Raw genomic sequence first — 12449 nt, forward strand, 5'->3', positions numbered from 1 at the left:
ATTGATGTCGGTTAGTTTCCTTAATCCACCACCAAGAAGTAAAGTAATATAAAATAAATTCTGACATGATGGCGATCATACCGACATCACGTGGCAGCTAACAAATAAAATACTCAATCTATTGTCAGTCCTAACCGAAATTACCCAACATCTAAATAAATAAAATAATTATCATGCATTCCTACACAGATGGTACATGAGATGCAAACTTCACAGATTTAATTTATTCAAAAATTCAACTGGGGTCTTTGGTGTAGAATTTCTTGTTAAAATGTATTCTATTTCATATAAATAAGGAAGTACAAATAACACATATATAAGAGCTATTAGAGAACCGGTTACAAGATGAAGATAAAAAAACTAACAATTACATATAATACTAATCAGCTCCATGCTTGCATATAATACTAGCAGCTGCCATGATGCGTTCCTGTGCTTGCCTTTGTTAAAGACCACAGATTATGTAGCTCCATGCTGCCATATATAATACTGGCAGCTCCATGCTGTCATGCTTGCCATCAGATCAGTGCTCCAATACATTACTACTTTAACATTAGAGCTCTAATCTCTATAGATTAAACTCAGGTTTTATACCTTTCAAAAATTATGGATTTGAGATTTCCAGTGTCCTTGCTCTTTAGCATGAATTTTTATATGGATTTTCGAACTGTTGATCTTATTGAACAAGAACATAAAAGAGGAGCTCAATGGAGATGATAGCTTTAGTAGTCATGCATTAGACTGCTTAGCATTCACACATTAATAACTACGCGAAAGGTTGTAAAAACATCAAGAGTTCCACTTATTCTTCCTACCTTTCACCTCCAAATCATCCAATTAGAATAGATTTTGTTGTTATACCTTTAAATGATGGATCTAGAACGAAGACAACTCCATAGTGGTTTTTCCTTGAGAGGCGATTTGGGGCTGTACTAGTGGTTGCATCGTCTTTTTTTTTTTTTTTTAAATACAAATCTCAGGTCCCTGCAAAAGAAACAACACAAGCATGAGGAGTTGAAGATGTTTTATCTTGTATGGCATATTTCAATCCGTGAACCTGAGTACATGAACAGGCAAGGCAGGGTGAGAAGTTTACCTCTGAGTGCGTCTGCACCAAGATTGGTGCTGCTACCCTTCTGGTGATGCAGTAAATTCATGGCTGTGAGGTCTTATGGGTTGATTATGGAAGATTAAGGTTTGGTTTGCAGAAACAAAGGTTAGGGTTTGAGAAAATGTGCAGAGAAGAGCTGCGGTTTTAGGGTGTTCTTGGAAGAAGGGAGAGATAAATGAGGGAGGTGAGCCTTTTGAAAGAGGGAGACTAGCATCCTCTTTTTGAAAGAGGGAGCCTTTTGTCATGCAAGATAAGTATTTAAAAAAATAGAAACACCAACCTGTCGGCTACAATCGACATGAAGTTTTAAAATATTTAAAAAATATTTATTAGTGTCGGGTAGAAGCGACATGTGTTTCGTTTTTACCAACACTAACTTTATTTTGGTTGAAAGCGACAATGTTTTCTTTTTATACGACACCACCATTTAAAAATATTAAAAGCTAGGTCAGTTATAAGCAACGTAGACAGTTTATGTCGCTTATACCTGACAACAATTCTGACACCATGTAAGGAGGGTGTCGGAAATGTCTTATCCGCCAGTATTTTATATAAAATCGACACCAACCACCGACACAATAAGCCACTTTTGTAATAATATTAATATGCATCAACATATAATAATAGTTTATTTAAAAACATTTAGTTTTCAAGTAGGTCACTCACAGGTAAGTAGAGCGTCCTTCCTCGTTAAGCTCATTGCCTGGTTCCTTTTTAATATGTACTAAACTTGTGAATTTGACATATAGCTTAAAATGAGCTTTAATGGTCAATTTATGAAATTTAATCCATAGCTTCCATTTAGGCTTTGAATTTGCACAAACGGAGGGCAGCACGTGACTCAGAACATACAAAAACCTTAGGATAAGTCTCGGGTCCTGCACACGCCGCCACACATTGTTGTGCTTCGGCCACGCGCCATCATCGTTTCATCATTGTTGGCGAACATGTCTTTGCTGGTGCCACGCATCGGTCGTCAGAAAATATTATAAGGGTCAACAGAATATACCTTTAGCTGATTCTGTTAACTCTAATAGAATAGCAGTCTACGTCGTCAATTCTAACGGTGGCTGTCACCGTTCACTGCCATTTATTGCCATTCATCACCGTTTGTCGCCAGCAATAGCTATTAAATTCCAGAAATCGATTAAGACCTCCTTGAATTCAACATATTTCTTAACCAATATTCATTAATTTAAGGGGGTGTAGAACCGTGTTCAGAGCATACAACTAATCAAGAATAATGTGAAAGAATTACCATAAAAACGTACGGACAAAGAAACGGGTCTTACATAGAGGAGACTCGAAGATACCTATGCGAAAGTGCCCTGACGCCGAGATTGAATGCCTTAATTCTAACTCTTGAAGGGGGCACAAAACAAAAGGATGAGTGGACCAAAGTTTATAATACTAATACTAACAATAAGAAAACCATTTTCTTTCTGAACATACTAACCCCCTGTTTTGGAAACACATATATAGTACTACATAGTAGGTTTTTTTAAAACTCTAGCATGCCATGAAAATGTTCCTACAAACATGTACGTGTAAAACAATGCTCAATAATGGTGATATCACCGCCCGAAGGCAAATCCATAAATCTCATCAAAGATGTACTCACTAGGGGTATCATAGTCGCCCGAAGGCAGTATTTGTCCATCACTTGAAGGTGAAGCTGTATGACATTGGGTTACGCTAGTGAAGAAACATGGTAGGCCCCATCATCTGAAAGTGAAGCTGTACGACTCTCGGTTACGCCAGTGAAGAAACATATAACATCACACACTAGCACTAGCCGTGACTAATGAAGCTGTCCGACACTAGTTTTGCCAAACCTTTAGGCAATGCAAACCCAATAACTAAAGCCCAATCCTATAACCCTTGGCCCATTAACCCTAACTTGGTCCAACCCAACTCACCCAGAACACGAATCTAAACTGGATCCAACCCAGGCCCAACCCAGCAACCCAAGCCCAGATCAGACCCAGACCCGACCCAAGCCTGATACAAATTTCCATGGTTAGTGCGTGGGTCGCGTGTGGGTCCACGCGTGGGAGATGCCCTGGCCGACACTTGGAGCACATGCGCTTCCACTGGAGGTACTGTGCTTCGCCGCCCGTGAATTTTCCAACGACCTATCTCGGCATGTGGCAGTGTGTGGTCTCTCGTGCCGCCGTCCCATGGTGGCATGTGGGGGAACCCAAGGTCCCTCCTCCTCCTTAGGTTTTTTAACGTGCCAAATCCAAATTTGTTGTCCGTTTTCCTAAATTCCATTGTTTTGGTAGAGTTTTATTAAATGCTTTCTATTTGTGTTTAGGTGCATCGGTTGGAAGTGATCCAATCCTCTCTAGTTCAAGCAGCTTCCCTGTAGAGTAGCCCAGTTTCTTACAGCTTCACCTCCAGGTGATGGACATGTTATGCCTTCGGGTGATTATGATACCCCTAGTTGACTATACCATTGATTTGAGTTATGAGATTATTGAGTTTTGCCTTCAAGCACTTCGATACCACTTCTAGAGATGATTTTATTGCTACGAACATTTTTGGCATGTTAGAGTTTTATCAAAACCTATATGTAGTATTATATACGTTTTCAAAACAGATGGATAGTATGTTCAGAAAGTCAATGGTTTTCTTATTGGTAGTATTAATATAAATTATGGTCCACTCACCTTTTGTTTAAAGAAGCTTAGGAACTTACCCAATGCTATTTTAGGAGAAGGAGAGGTCGAATCCACCTGGGATTCGATGAGTTTGGCTTTGAGTAGCTCGCTGGATTTTGGAAAACGGAAACACAGTGCATGCACAGGTAGGGTCTTCGATCTCAACTCGAAAGCACCTACAATTCATCCTCAAGTCCACACGAATTAAAACACAGAGAATGTCACCTCAAGTGGCTTCGAACTCAACGGTTTTACACCGAAGTTAGTCGCCGGTGCGGGGACGCATGCACAAAGGAATAATAGATGTTTGAACCCTCGCATTCACCACCAAAATCACATCACATACATGACTCAGGGATTCGAAGATAAGATAGAAAACCTTACCTGGGTTTGAGTTTAAGTGCTTGGGCTATCGGCTTCAATGGTAGAGCACTCTATGATGCCCCGTTGATGCATGCATGACCATATTCGAACTCCCAAGGTCTCAAGGATTCCAAATCTACAGTATTGGGGTTGAGTTTTGGTCGGAATCGTGAGTGGTGAGGGTTTTTCTTGGTGCTAGAGAGAGTGAGTTGCAAAGAGGGAGAGAGTTTAGATAGAGAGCAACATGAAGTGAGGGATGAGAGGCCGAGAGTGGGTATAACCCCACTTCAAAATACTTAAAGTGAATTACAAATTTGTCTTTCCATAGTTGTAAATTTACAAATTGACCTTCATGTTGATTTAAATTTTGTTTCCGATCTCATTCGAATGACATGAATATTTATGAAGACTAAGAAAGTATAAGAAATTGAAGTTCGAGTCAAGGCTTAAAAATTTCTCAAGACACCCATCCAAGGGTAATTTGGTCAATTCACATGGTTTAAGAATAAAATACAATATTTTAAGGTACATGGTGTAACACATAACTGTTATGCCCAATACCATATTGTCACATGTTATATGCTAAAATAAACTAGTATTAGAGCATCTTCAAGCATTGATGATGATTCACTTGTCCCCTTGTCTATAGGGACCTAATGGCATACAACCGAAACTACTCTAGATGGATAGCAAGGGTAAAGGCTTAAAGCATGCCCTTTAACTCAAAAACCACCACTAGTGGGCCAAATTGAAGAGGGAAAGTGGTGCAACAAATGTTGAAGAAGATTCATGCACAATTTGTCGAGAAGATTCGAAGCACATCCCAGACCAAGCAATCTCTGTCGAGTAGGTACAAACATCCACATAAAGAGTTGAAATCTTGGCAAGAAGCCGTCACAAAGGCAGAAGCAATTTATGGAAGTGACAATAATCTAGCCAATAAGGTAACAACATTTTACTATTAATAAATTTCAAATATAATTAACATGTTCTTATTTGGACCTTTCGGTGATTAAAAGTAATCATTTGATTAATTAAATTATTATGTTGTTTCACAATTCTTTTTTCAACTACTACAAGCACAAATGTGGTTCAATCTTTAGCAACTACTAGGACCACGCTTTGGATGCCCTAGGTTATAGGCTACTGAGAATAATAATATTTTAATATTGTACTATGTTGTAATGCTATGCTTTGCTCTTCATTTGAAATTGGAGTTAAATATGGAGTTTATTTTAAAAGAAAAAACTTACAAAGTTCACACTTAAACACATTTACAAGGCATAAAAAAATAATTTGTGAATAGTAATCACCCTTTGCCCTTGCTCAATGGGTGGAGTTGCACAAATGCAAATACTATTCAGAGTGAATTGCAAGAGCAATTCACATGCTCTAGCCCTTGCCTTGCTCTTGCCCTCTTAAAACGGGTGGAACTACTCTTAGGAAACTAAAAATTGATTCAATAGTTAAAACATGGTAGGATTTTCTTTGGTACAAGCCCTACTTCACGGAAATCGTCAGCCTTCTTGCCCACCTTATTATGTTCTATCCTTTTCCCCTCTACAACCATCGCCCTCTTCTCTTCTGCTGCCTTATGGATTTCAGCTAGTTTGTTTTGCATCTTTTCAACGTACAAAGCCTTCTTCTTTTCTAGTTTTTGCTGCCAAACATTAGACATATTTAGAAAGCAACGATAATCAGCATCCTTCGTAGTTAATATATATACTACTAAGATATAATGAAGCATATATAAAACCTCAAAACTCATAAGAAGACTAAATTATGGACTTAAAATTTCTCGAGTTCCAACTGATGTGGCATTAAATTTCATTTGTTATGTTATGTATGCAAGAATATGAGCATGAGATAGAGAAGTTTTAGGACCGCTTATAGGTATTCAATTTGATGGAAAGTCTTGTTGATGAAAGGAATGGTGATCGTTGACAAAGAAGGATTTTGTATAGCATTAAGATCAGTTTTATAGGACACGGAAACAAGGATTTGTTTCCTATATGGATTTTGATAGGGAATCCTAGTCTTGTTTGGTAAAGTCTATATGTATATATATGGTGACCTCTCTTCTCACAGAACACACGCTCGTACTGGACTAAAACCTATCTGTAAGTCGAGCCTTTGATAATCTGCAAGAGAAGAGAAGGATCACTGAGAGCTTGCTACTATGGCTTCGAGTTCTGGTGGTGCTGCAGGTATGCTTTTCTTCCTAGTTTTCTTATACACATAATTGATTAATTCTCTCGAGGTTGTAATTCATGCTTTGGTCTTGGTGTTTGTGAATTCTATGCTTACAATGTATTCATATCTGATGTGGCTTAGGGTTTATTAGCAGAGGATGCTTTTCAGATTGCGAAAACTCTACACCCTGCTAAGTTTCTACACGTCTCTAGAACATATAATGGAATAGCTCATAGATTGGCTCAGTTTGCTACTTCAATTGGCAATGTGATAGTTTGGTTCAAGGATCCCCTGACCTTATTTAGAATCTCATTGTCCAAGATATGATGTAACCTTCAGTTTCAAGTCAATAATATATAGTCTTCCTTAAAAAAAAAAAAAAAAATATTCTCATAAGTTAGCTCATTTGGTGACTAACAAGCTTTTAAATATGTGTTCAATCCAAAGTAGGGTTGGGCAGTTGGCACCCGATATTAGAGACTTTTGGTGCGGGCGCCCGCACAATGGGCTATGTCCGGTCAAGATTCATTTGGTGGGATCAAAAGAGAAGTGAGTGGGGTCATAATGCAACAGGTGTGCCTGAGTGCGTTTTTGTTCACTAATCTAAACTGTTAGTGAATACCACCACTATATTGATTATCGTTAATAAGTATGCTTTAATTTATTTACAATGTAAATTTCAAAATTTAAACTTATCTAATGACAATTAATATTATACTGAGCATCCCTACCATTTAAGAGTAAAATAATTATTATGGTTCTTAGATAGGATTTTTATGTGTGGGTCATAGGAATGTGATGGTCTGTCCAAGAAGACCCTATAATTTCGTCACCCAGTGGGCAAACCTACTATAACTACCGTTGCATCTCTAACACCGTACGGGTAACCACAGTATCGTGCAATCCTTATCAAGAGAAGTGATTTTTGCACACAATTTTCTCCTTCTATACATGTGTTTATTTCTATCCATTAAATTTACTTTATTAATCTAATAAGGATAAAACATCAATATATATTTTTTGAACAAATAATATTATCTACACTAAGGAGAGGAGGAGAAGTGGGCTTAGCCTCACAATAGGCTAGTAGTAATGTAGTTCAAACTCGTCTTTGGTGAAAATCAAACTTAAGACCTCTCACTTATAAATGAAGAGACAAAACATAAATATGAATGTGCATGATAAAGAAAATGGTATAGGAAATTTCTCTAATTCAAAATAGTCCTATCAATTACCTCATATTTCTTTTGACGTGCATCAATGGTTGCTTGCTTGCTTAGCTCCCAAGCCACAACATTAGAAAACTTTTTCTTTGCTCTGTTCAACAATTTGAATAATTAGTTAAGTTAAACAATGGATTTTAAAAGTTTAGCTGTTAATGAATGGATAATAATCTATATTAATTACGTTGTATAAATGTGCCATGTTTCTCCTATCAAATTAGCAAATGTGCTAAAAAGCTGAAATGGTTTTGAATGTTTTACTTGTTATCTACTTTTGTTTTCTCGCTTTCTTCCCATGCTTTGATTAAACCCAATGACTTGATTGACAAAACTGTTGTGCAAGCACAAGAAATGATATAAGTACGAAGTTGAGGGAATAAACTGTTCGTTAATTAAATAATCAAATCACTACGTAAAGCAGGAATAAAATAAGAAACTTCAAAGTGTGCCCGACCAATTACCTTTTCTAATCAAACCTGCATCCTCTGCGTAAACAGAAAAAAAAAAAAAAAATCCATAATTAGAAGTTGTGTTCATGATACATGATGACCTAGCTACCTACTAAATGAAATATGTTCCATCATAAAATTAATTGACAACGTAGGGAGCAGTTCAATTATTTATGAGCACATGCAAGGTAATTTCTTTCTTTGATGTGGAATAATATACTCTCAAGATGCCCCTAATGTGTGACGAATTTTCAAGCATAGCACGTGAACAACACAAATTAGATGACGTGAAGTATGTGTCCCATTGAGCTTTACATGCCGAACAACATGCTCTGATATTATGAAGGTAGTTGAGTTCCACCTTAAAATCAATTGGCAAGATATGAAATATAAATCAATTACTTATAACCATATACAAGGTTCTTTCTTTCCCAAGTAGGATGGATACTCTCAACAACTTCTTAATGTAGTGCTATCATATACCAACTTACATGTATATGCACCACCCGACTCGTGACGGATCATATAAAAAGAAAAAGAAGAATAAAGTGACAAAAAAAATTGTAGAAATGAAAAGAAAAAAAAAACTACACATATAGATTAACGTTTTATTCCTAAATTTTATCACCACTTTTATCATTCTTGATCTATTTCCCTTGTTTGTCATATAGACTCGCTCTTAATTACAATAAAAAACTAAAAAAAGGGGCAAAAGAAAAGATAGAAATGTTTTGAAACTACCTATATAACAAATGGTTTTGCATTGTATCACAGGAGCTTTAAAATTTTATAGAAACTTGTAACTCTAGTTTTGCACTTAAATTTGAGGTAAAGGGACATAACACAGTGGCATATCAAGAATTTCTCCTCAGATGGCCAATATACAATAGTTTATTTTTTGAAAAACAACATTATAACATTCATACATAAATTAGGAATTAAAATAAGAAAAATCTCTAAGAAAATAGGAGCATAAGGAAAAACTAATTTCAATGCTACAACATTGATTGATACGGTAAATGAATGATTGAAATTAAAAATAAATTATTCAAACTGTTATGAAAATCAAATCTAACCGTTAAAACACATTAAGCATTGAATATGAGAGAGAAATAAATTATTCAAACTGTTATGAAAATCAAATCTAACGATAAAACACATTAAGCATTGAATATGAGAGAGAGAGAGAGAGAGAAAGAGAGAGAGAGAGAGAGATTACTTTCAACTTTTGCAGGAACAGCCTTTTCTTTTTCTGGTGTTGTTGGCGCTGGGCTCGCCATGGAGATTTTGGCCAAGGCAACCAGATTATGGGTCGTATTCTAAAGAGTGTGCTATGAACTTAAAAGTTAGATGCACCCCAATGTGTGTTACCCACCTTTGTAGTAAATTAATTTAGATCAGAGAAACAATGAAGAGAAACCCGACGGCCTAAGAAAATAATTTCTCAGGCGCTTCATTATTAGCTCTGCTTTCTTTCTCTTCTTCTTTTGTTATGGGTGATCTGAGAGAAGATAATAAGAAAACAATTTAGAATATTTAGTTTGAAATTAAGAGACCTAAAATTAATCTAAACCATCAACTTCTTCTGGAGGTACATGCAAACTCTAAAAATTGCGTTTTCCTAAATTTTGGACTCTGGGTAGATGGAATTATTTAGCATTCTTTGCGCATTTCCAATAGGTGGAATTAAATGTAGACAAGTCTCTAAACATAACTAGATGGATTCCGCACACGCATGAGCAAGAGCACAGTATTCCAATTCGGGGCTGGAACTTGAAACCGTAAGTTGTTTAGATGAGCTCCAAGATATAAGACCATGAAAAAATAAGTACCCATACGTAGAACGATGTTTATAAACTTAGAGACAGAGAGACAGTACCGCTATGAGAAAAAATGTTACTAGTATAAGGATGGAGGTCTTGAACTGCCAGGGTTGGTCATCTGATGAGTGGCTCCAGTATCAAGGAACCAAGTAGGATCCGCACCATAGCTAGAAGCAGCATGAAAGCCAGCGAATGGAGCAGCAGGACGATGAGAACAGGCCATGACACGGTGACCCGATGAATTACAGTAATTGCACCAATAGGCCGGGGGAGTTGCTCTAAACGCACCCAAGAGTCTTCGCAAGTTGCAAGCCTGCCTAACAGCAAGAAGTTCCACTCGCTTGACCGAGGCAATGCCGCTGCCCCCCTGAAACTTCCTCCTTCCCATATGATTACGCCTACAGCAGCCCCAACTCCCCTCTGGTACAATAGTTCTTAGTTTCATTATATTCCAATGTCCTAATTCAATATAATCTGCAACCGTTTCATTTTTGAGTAATCAATACTACTAGAAATTAAGGGAAAAGGAAAAACGCAATTAAATTAAAGGTCCGAAATTTTATATACTACTTACCATCACCAACAATCCATCCCATTCCGTTGAGTAAAGTAGAACCAACTTCCATAATTCCTTTCCAAGCCTCTGAGTTTACTTGCTTACAACATCAACAACAACAACAACAACAAAGCCTTTTCCCACTAAGGGCTGGTTTGGTATTGCTATGCTTTGAAAAAAAACTGCTGTGAGAATAAGCGGCTGTGCTGTGAGAATAAGCGGCTGTGAAATAAATCAGCAGAGTGTTTGGTAAACTTTTTTGTAAAATTGCTTTTGGAAAAAAAAGCAATCTAATAGTGGGTCTTTTCATTAAAGAAGCACTGTAGCTCCGTGTGCTTTGAAAAAAAGCCAGTTTTCCAAAGCTGCAAATAGCAGCTTCAGTTTTTTCCTTTGATTTCAGCTTATTCTCACAGCAGCTTCCAAAATAAGCCCTTTTTTTTCAGTTTACCAAACACCTAAAACCCTCACAGCTTTTTTTCATGGGTGCTTTTTTTTAAGCACCTCACTCCCAAACTAGGTCTAAGTGGGGTCGGCTATATGAATCCTAGAACGCCATTGCGCTCGGTTTTGTGTCATGTCCTCCGTTAGATCCAAGTACTCAAGTCTTTTCTTAGGGTCTCTTCCAAAGTTTTCCTAGGTCTTCCTCTACCCCTTCGGCCCTGAACCTCTGTCCCGTAGTCACATTTTCGAACCGGAGCGTCAGTAGGCCTTCTTTGCACATGTCCAAACCACCGGAACCGATTTTCTCTCATATTTCCTTCAATTTTGGCTACTCCTACTTTACCTCGGATATCCTCATTCCCAATCTTATCCTTTATCGTGTGCCCATACATCCCACGAAGCATCCTCATCTCCGCTACACCCATTTTGTGTACGTGTTGATGCTTCACCGCCCAACATTCTGTGCCATACAACATCGCTGGCCTTATTGCCGTCCTATAAAATTTTCCTTTGAGCTTCAGTGGCCTACGACGGTCACACAACACGCCGGATGCACTCTTACACTTCATCCATCCAGCTTGTATTCTATGGTTGAGATCTCTATCTAATTCTCCGTTCTCTTGCAAGATAGATCCTAGGTAGCGAAAACGGTCACTTTTTGTGATCTTCGCTAGATTGCTCCGGTCATTAGTGTGGATAAGTATATAAATGGATAGAGATAGGAAAGCAAACACAAGATGTACGTGGTTCACCCAGATTGGCTACGTCCACGGAATAGAGGAGTACTCATTAATTGTGAAGGGTTTACACAAGTACATAGGTTCAAGCTCTCCTTTAGTGAGTACAAGTGAATGATTTAGTACAAATGACATTAGGAAATATTGTGGGAGAATGATCTCGTAACCACGAAACTTCTAAGTACCGGAGTATGGTATCATCTTGACTTGCCTTATCTGTCTCATAGGTAGATGTGGCATCTTCTCTGGAAGTACTCTTCCTCCATCCAGGGGTGGTATCTGTAACTGGTGGAGATGCACAAGGTAATGTATCAATTTCACTTGAAGCTTAGTTGTAGTTTCAGGCTTGGTCAAGCGCGATACAAACCATGTAGTAGGAGTCCCCCAAGTCGCCGGGCTAGGGGATCTGCTGAAAGAGGTGACAGACAAGGTAAGCAATCAGAGCTCCGGCTGATTGTTCACATTCTCCCTATCTTGCAGGCAGCATGAAGGATAAAGAGAAGAAAAATGAGAAGAGATGATATGGGATACTTTTGCTTTTGAAGAAGTAACTTTCCACAGGCTTATTCTTGAACAGGGCTGGAGGGTTTTCTGGTTTCCTCCAGAGTATAAGGCCGACTGAAGAATTTGAGGGTCAAAACAAGTCCATCAAATATAGAGTACGTTCAACCCTACTGATATGGGATACTTTTGCTTTTGACAGAGTAGTGGATGTATCGGCACGTGTCCTGTTACGCTTGTCTCCACATGCTTCCTTGTATCCTTCTCACTTGCCCTATTTGTTCCTCAGGCAGATGCGGTATCTTCCCTAGAAGCATAAGATGTTGAAGATGAGTACTCGAGAGCAATGCCAGGTAAGTAATCAGGTAAGGGGTTCCAGGCAGTCAGTT

The 12449-nt window shown here is 38.0% G+C and overlaps 1 protein-coding gene and 1 long non-coding RNA gene across 2 annotated transcripts; both read right to left on the reverse strand.

Moving 5' to 3' along the window:
• Positions 1-259: 259 nt before the first annotated feature.
• LOC126599816 (uncharacterized) lies at positions 260-4377 on the reverse strand. Its single transcript, XR_007615241.1, has 3 exons — positions 2404-4377; positions 1097-2237; positions 260-984 (listed from the first exon to the last, which is right to left on the reverse strand). It is a non-coding gene; the product is annotated as an uncharacterized LOC126599816 (long non-coding RNA).
• Positions 4378-5348: 971 nt separating this feature from the next.
• Positions 5349-9514, reverse strand: LOC126599814 (remorin 1.4-like). Its single transcript, XM_050266265.1, has 5 exons — positions 9222-9514; positions 8015-8038; positions 7815-7884; positions 7566-7647; positions 5349-5797 (listed from the first exon to the last, which is right to left on the reverse strand). The coding sequence occupies exons 1-5, from the start codon at positions 9280-9282 to the stop codon at positions 5597-5599; spliced, it is 438 nt and encodes a 145-aa protein (XP_050122222.1). The 5' UTR covers positions 9283-9514; the 3' UTR covers positions 5349-5596.
• Positions 9515-12449: the final 2935 nt, after the last annotated feature.

This window comes from Malus sylvestris, chromosome 14 (assembly GCF_916048215.2).
Source record: "Malus sylvestris chromosome 14, drMalSylv7.2, whole genome shotgun sequence".
In the NCBI taxonomy this organism is placed as follows: Eukaryota; Viridiplantae; Streptophyta; class Magnoliopsida; order Rosales; family Rosaceae; genus Malus; species Malus sylvestris.

Coding starts and splice junctions, on each gene's coding strand:
- LOC126599814 (XM_050266265.1), bottom strand. CDS start 9,282: ATGGCGAGCCCAGCGCCAACAACACCAGAAAAAGAAAAGGCTGTTCCT. Junction 7,885..8,014: donor TGCAGGTTTGATTAGAAAAG/GTAATTGGTCGG, acceptor CTTGCACAACAG/TTTTGTCAATCAAGTCATTG. Junction 5,798..7,565: donor CACGTCAAAAGAAATATGAG/GTAATTGATAGG, acceptor AATGTTTGGCAG/CAAAAACTAGAAAAGAAGAA.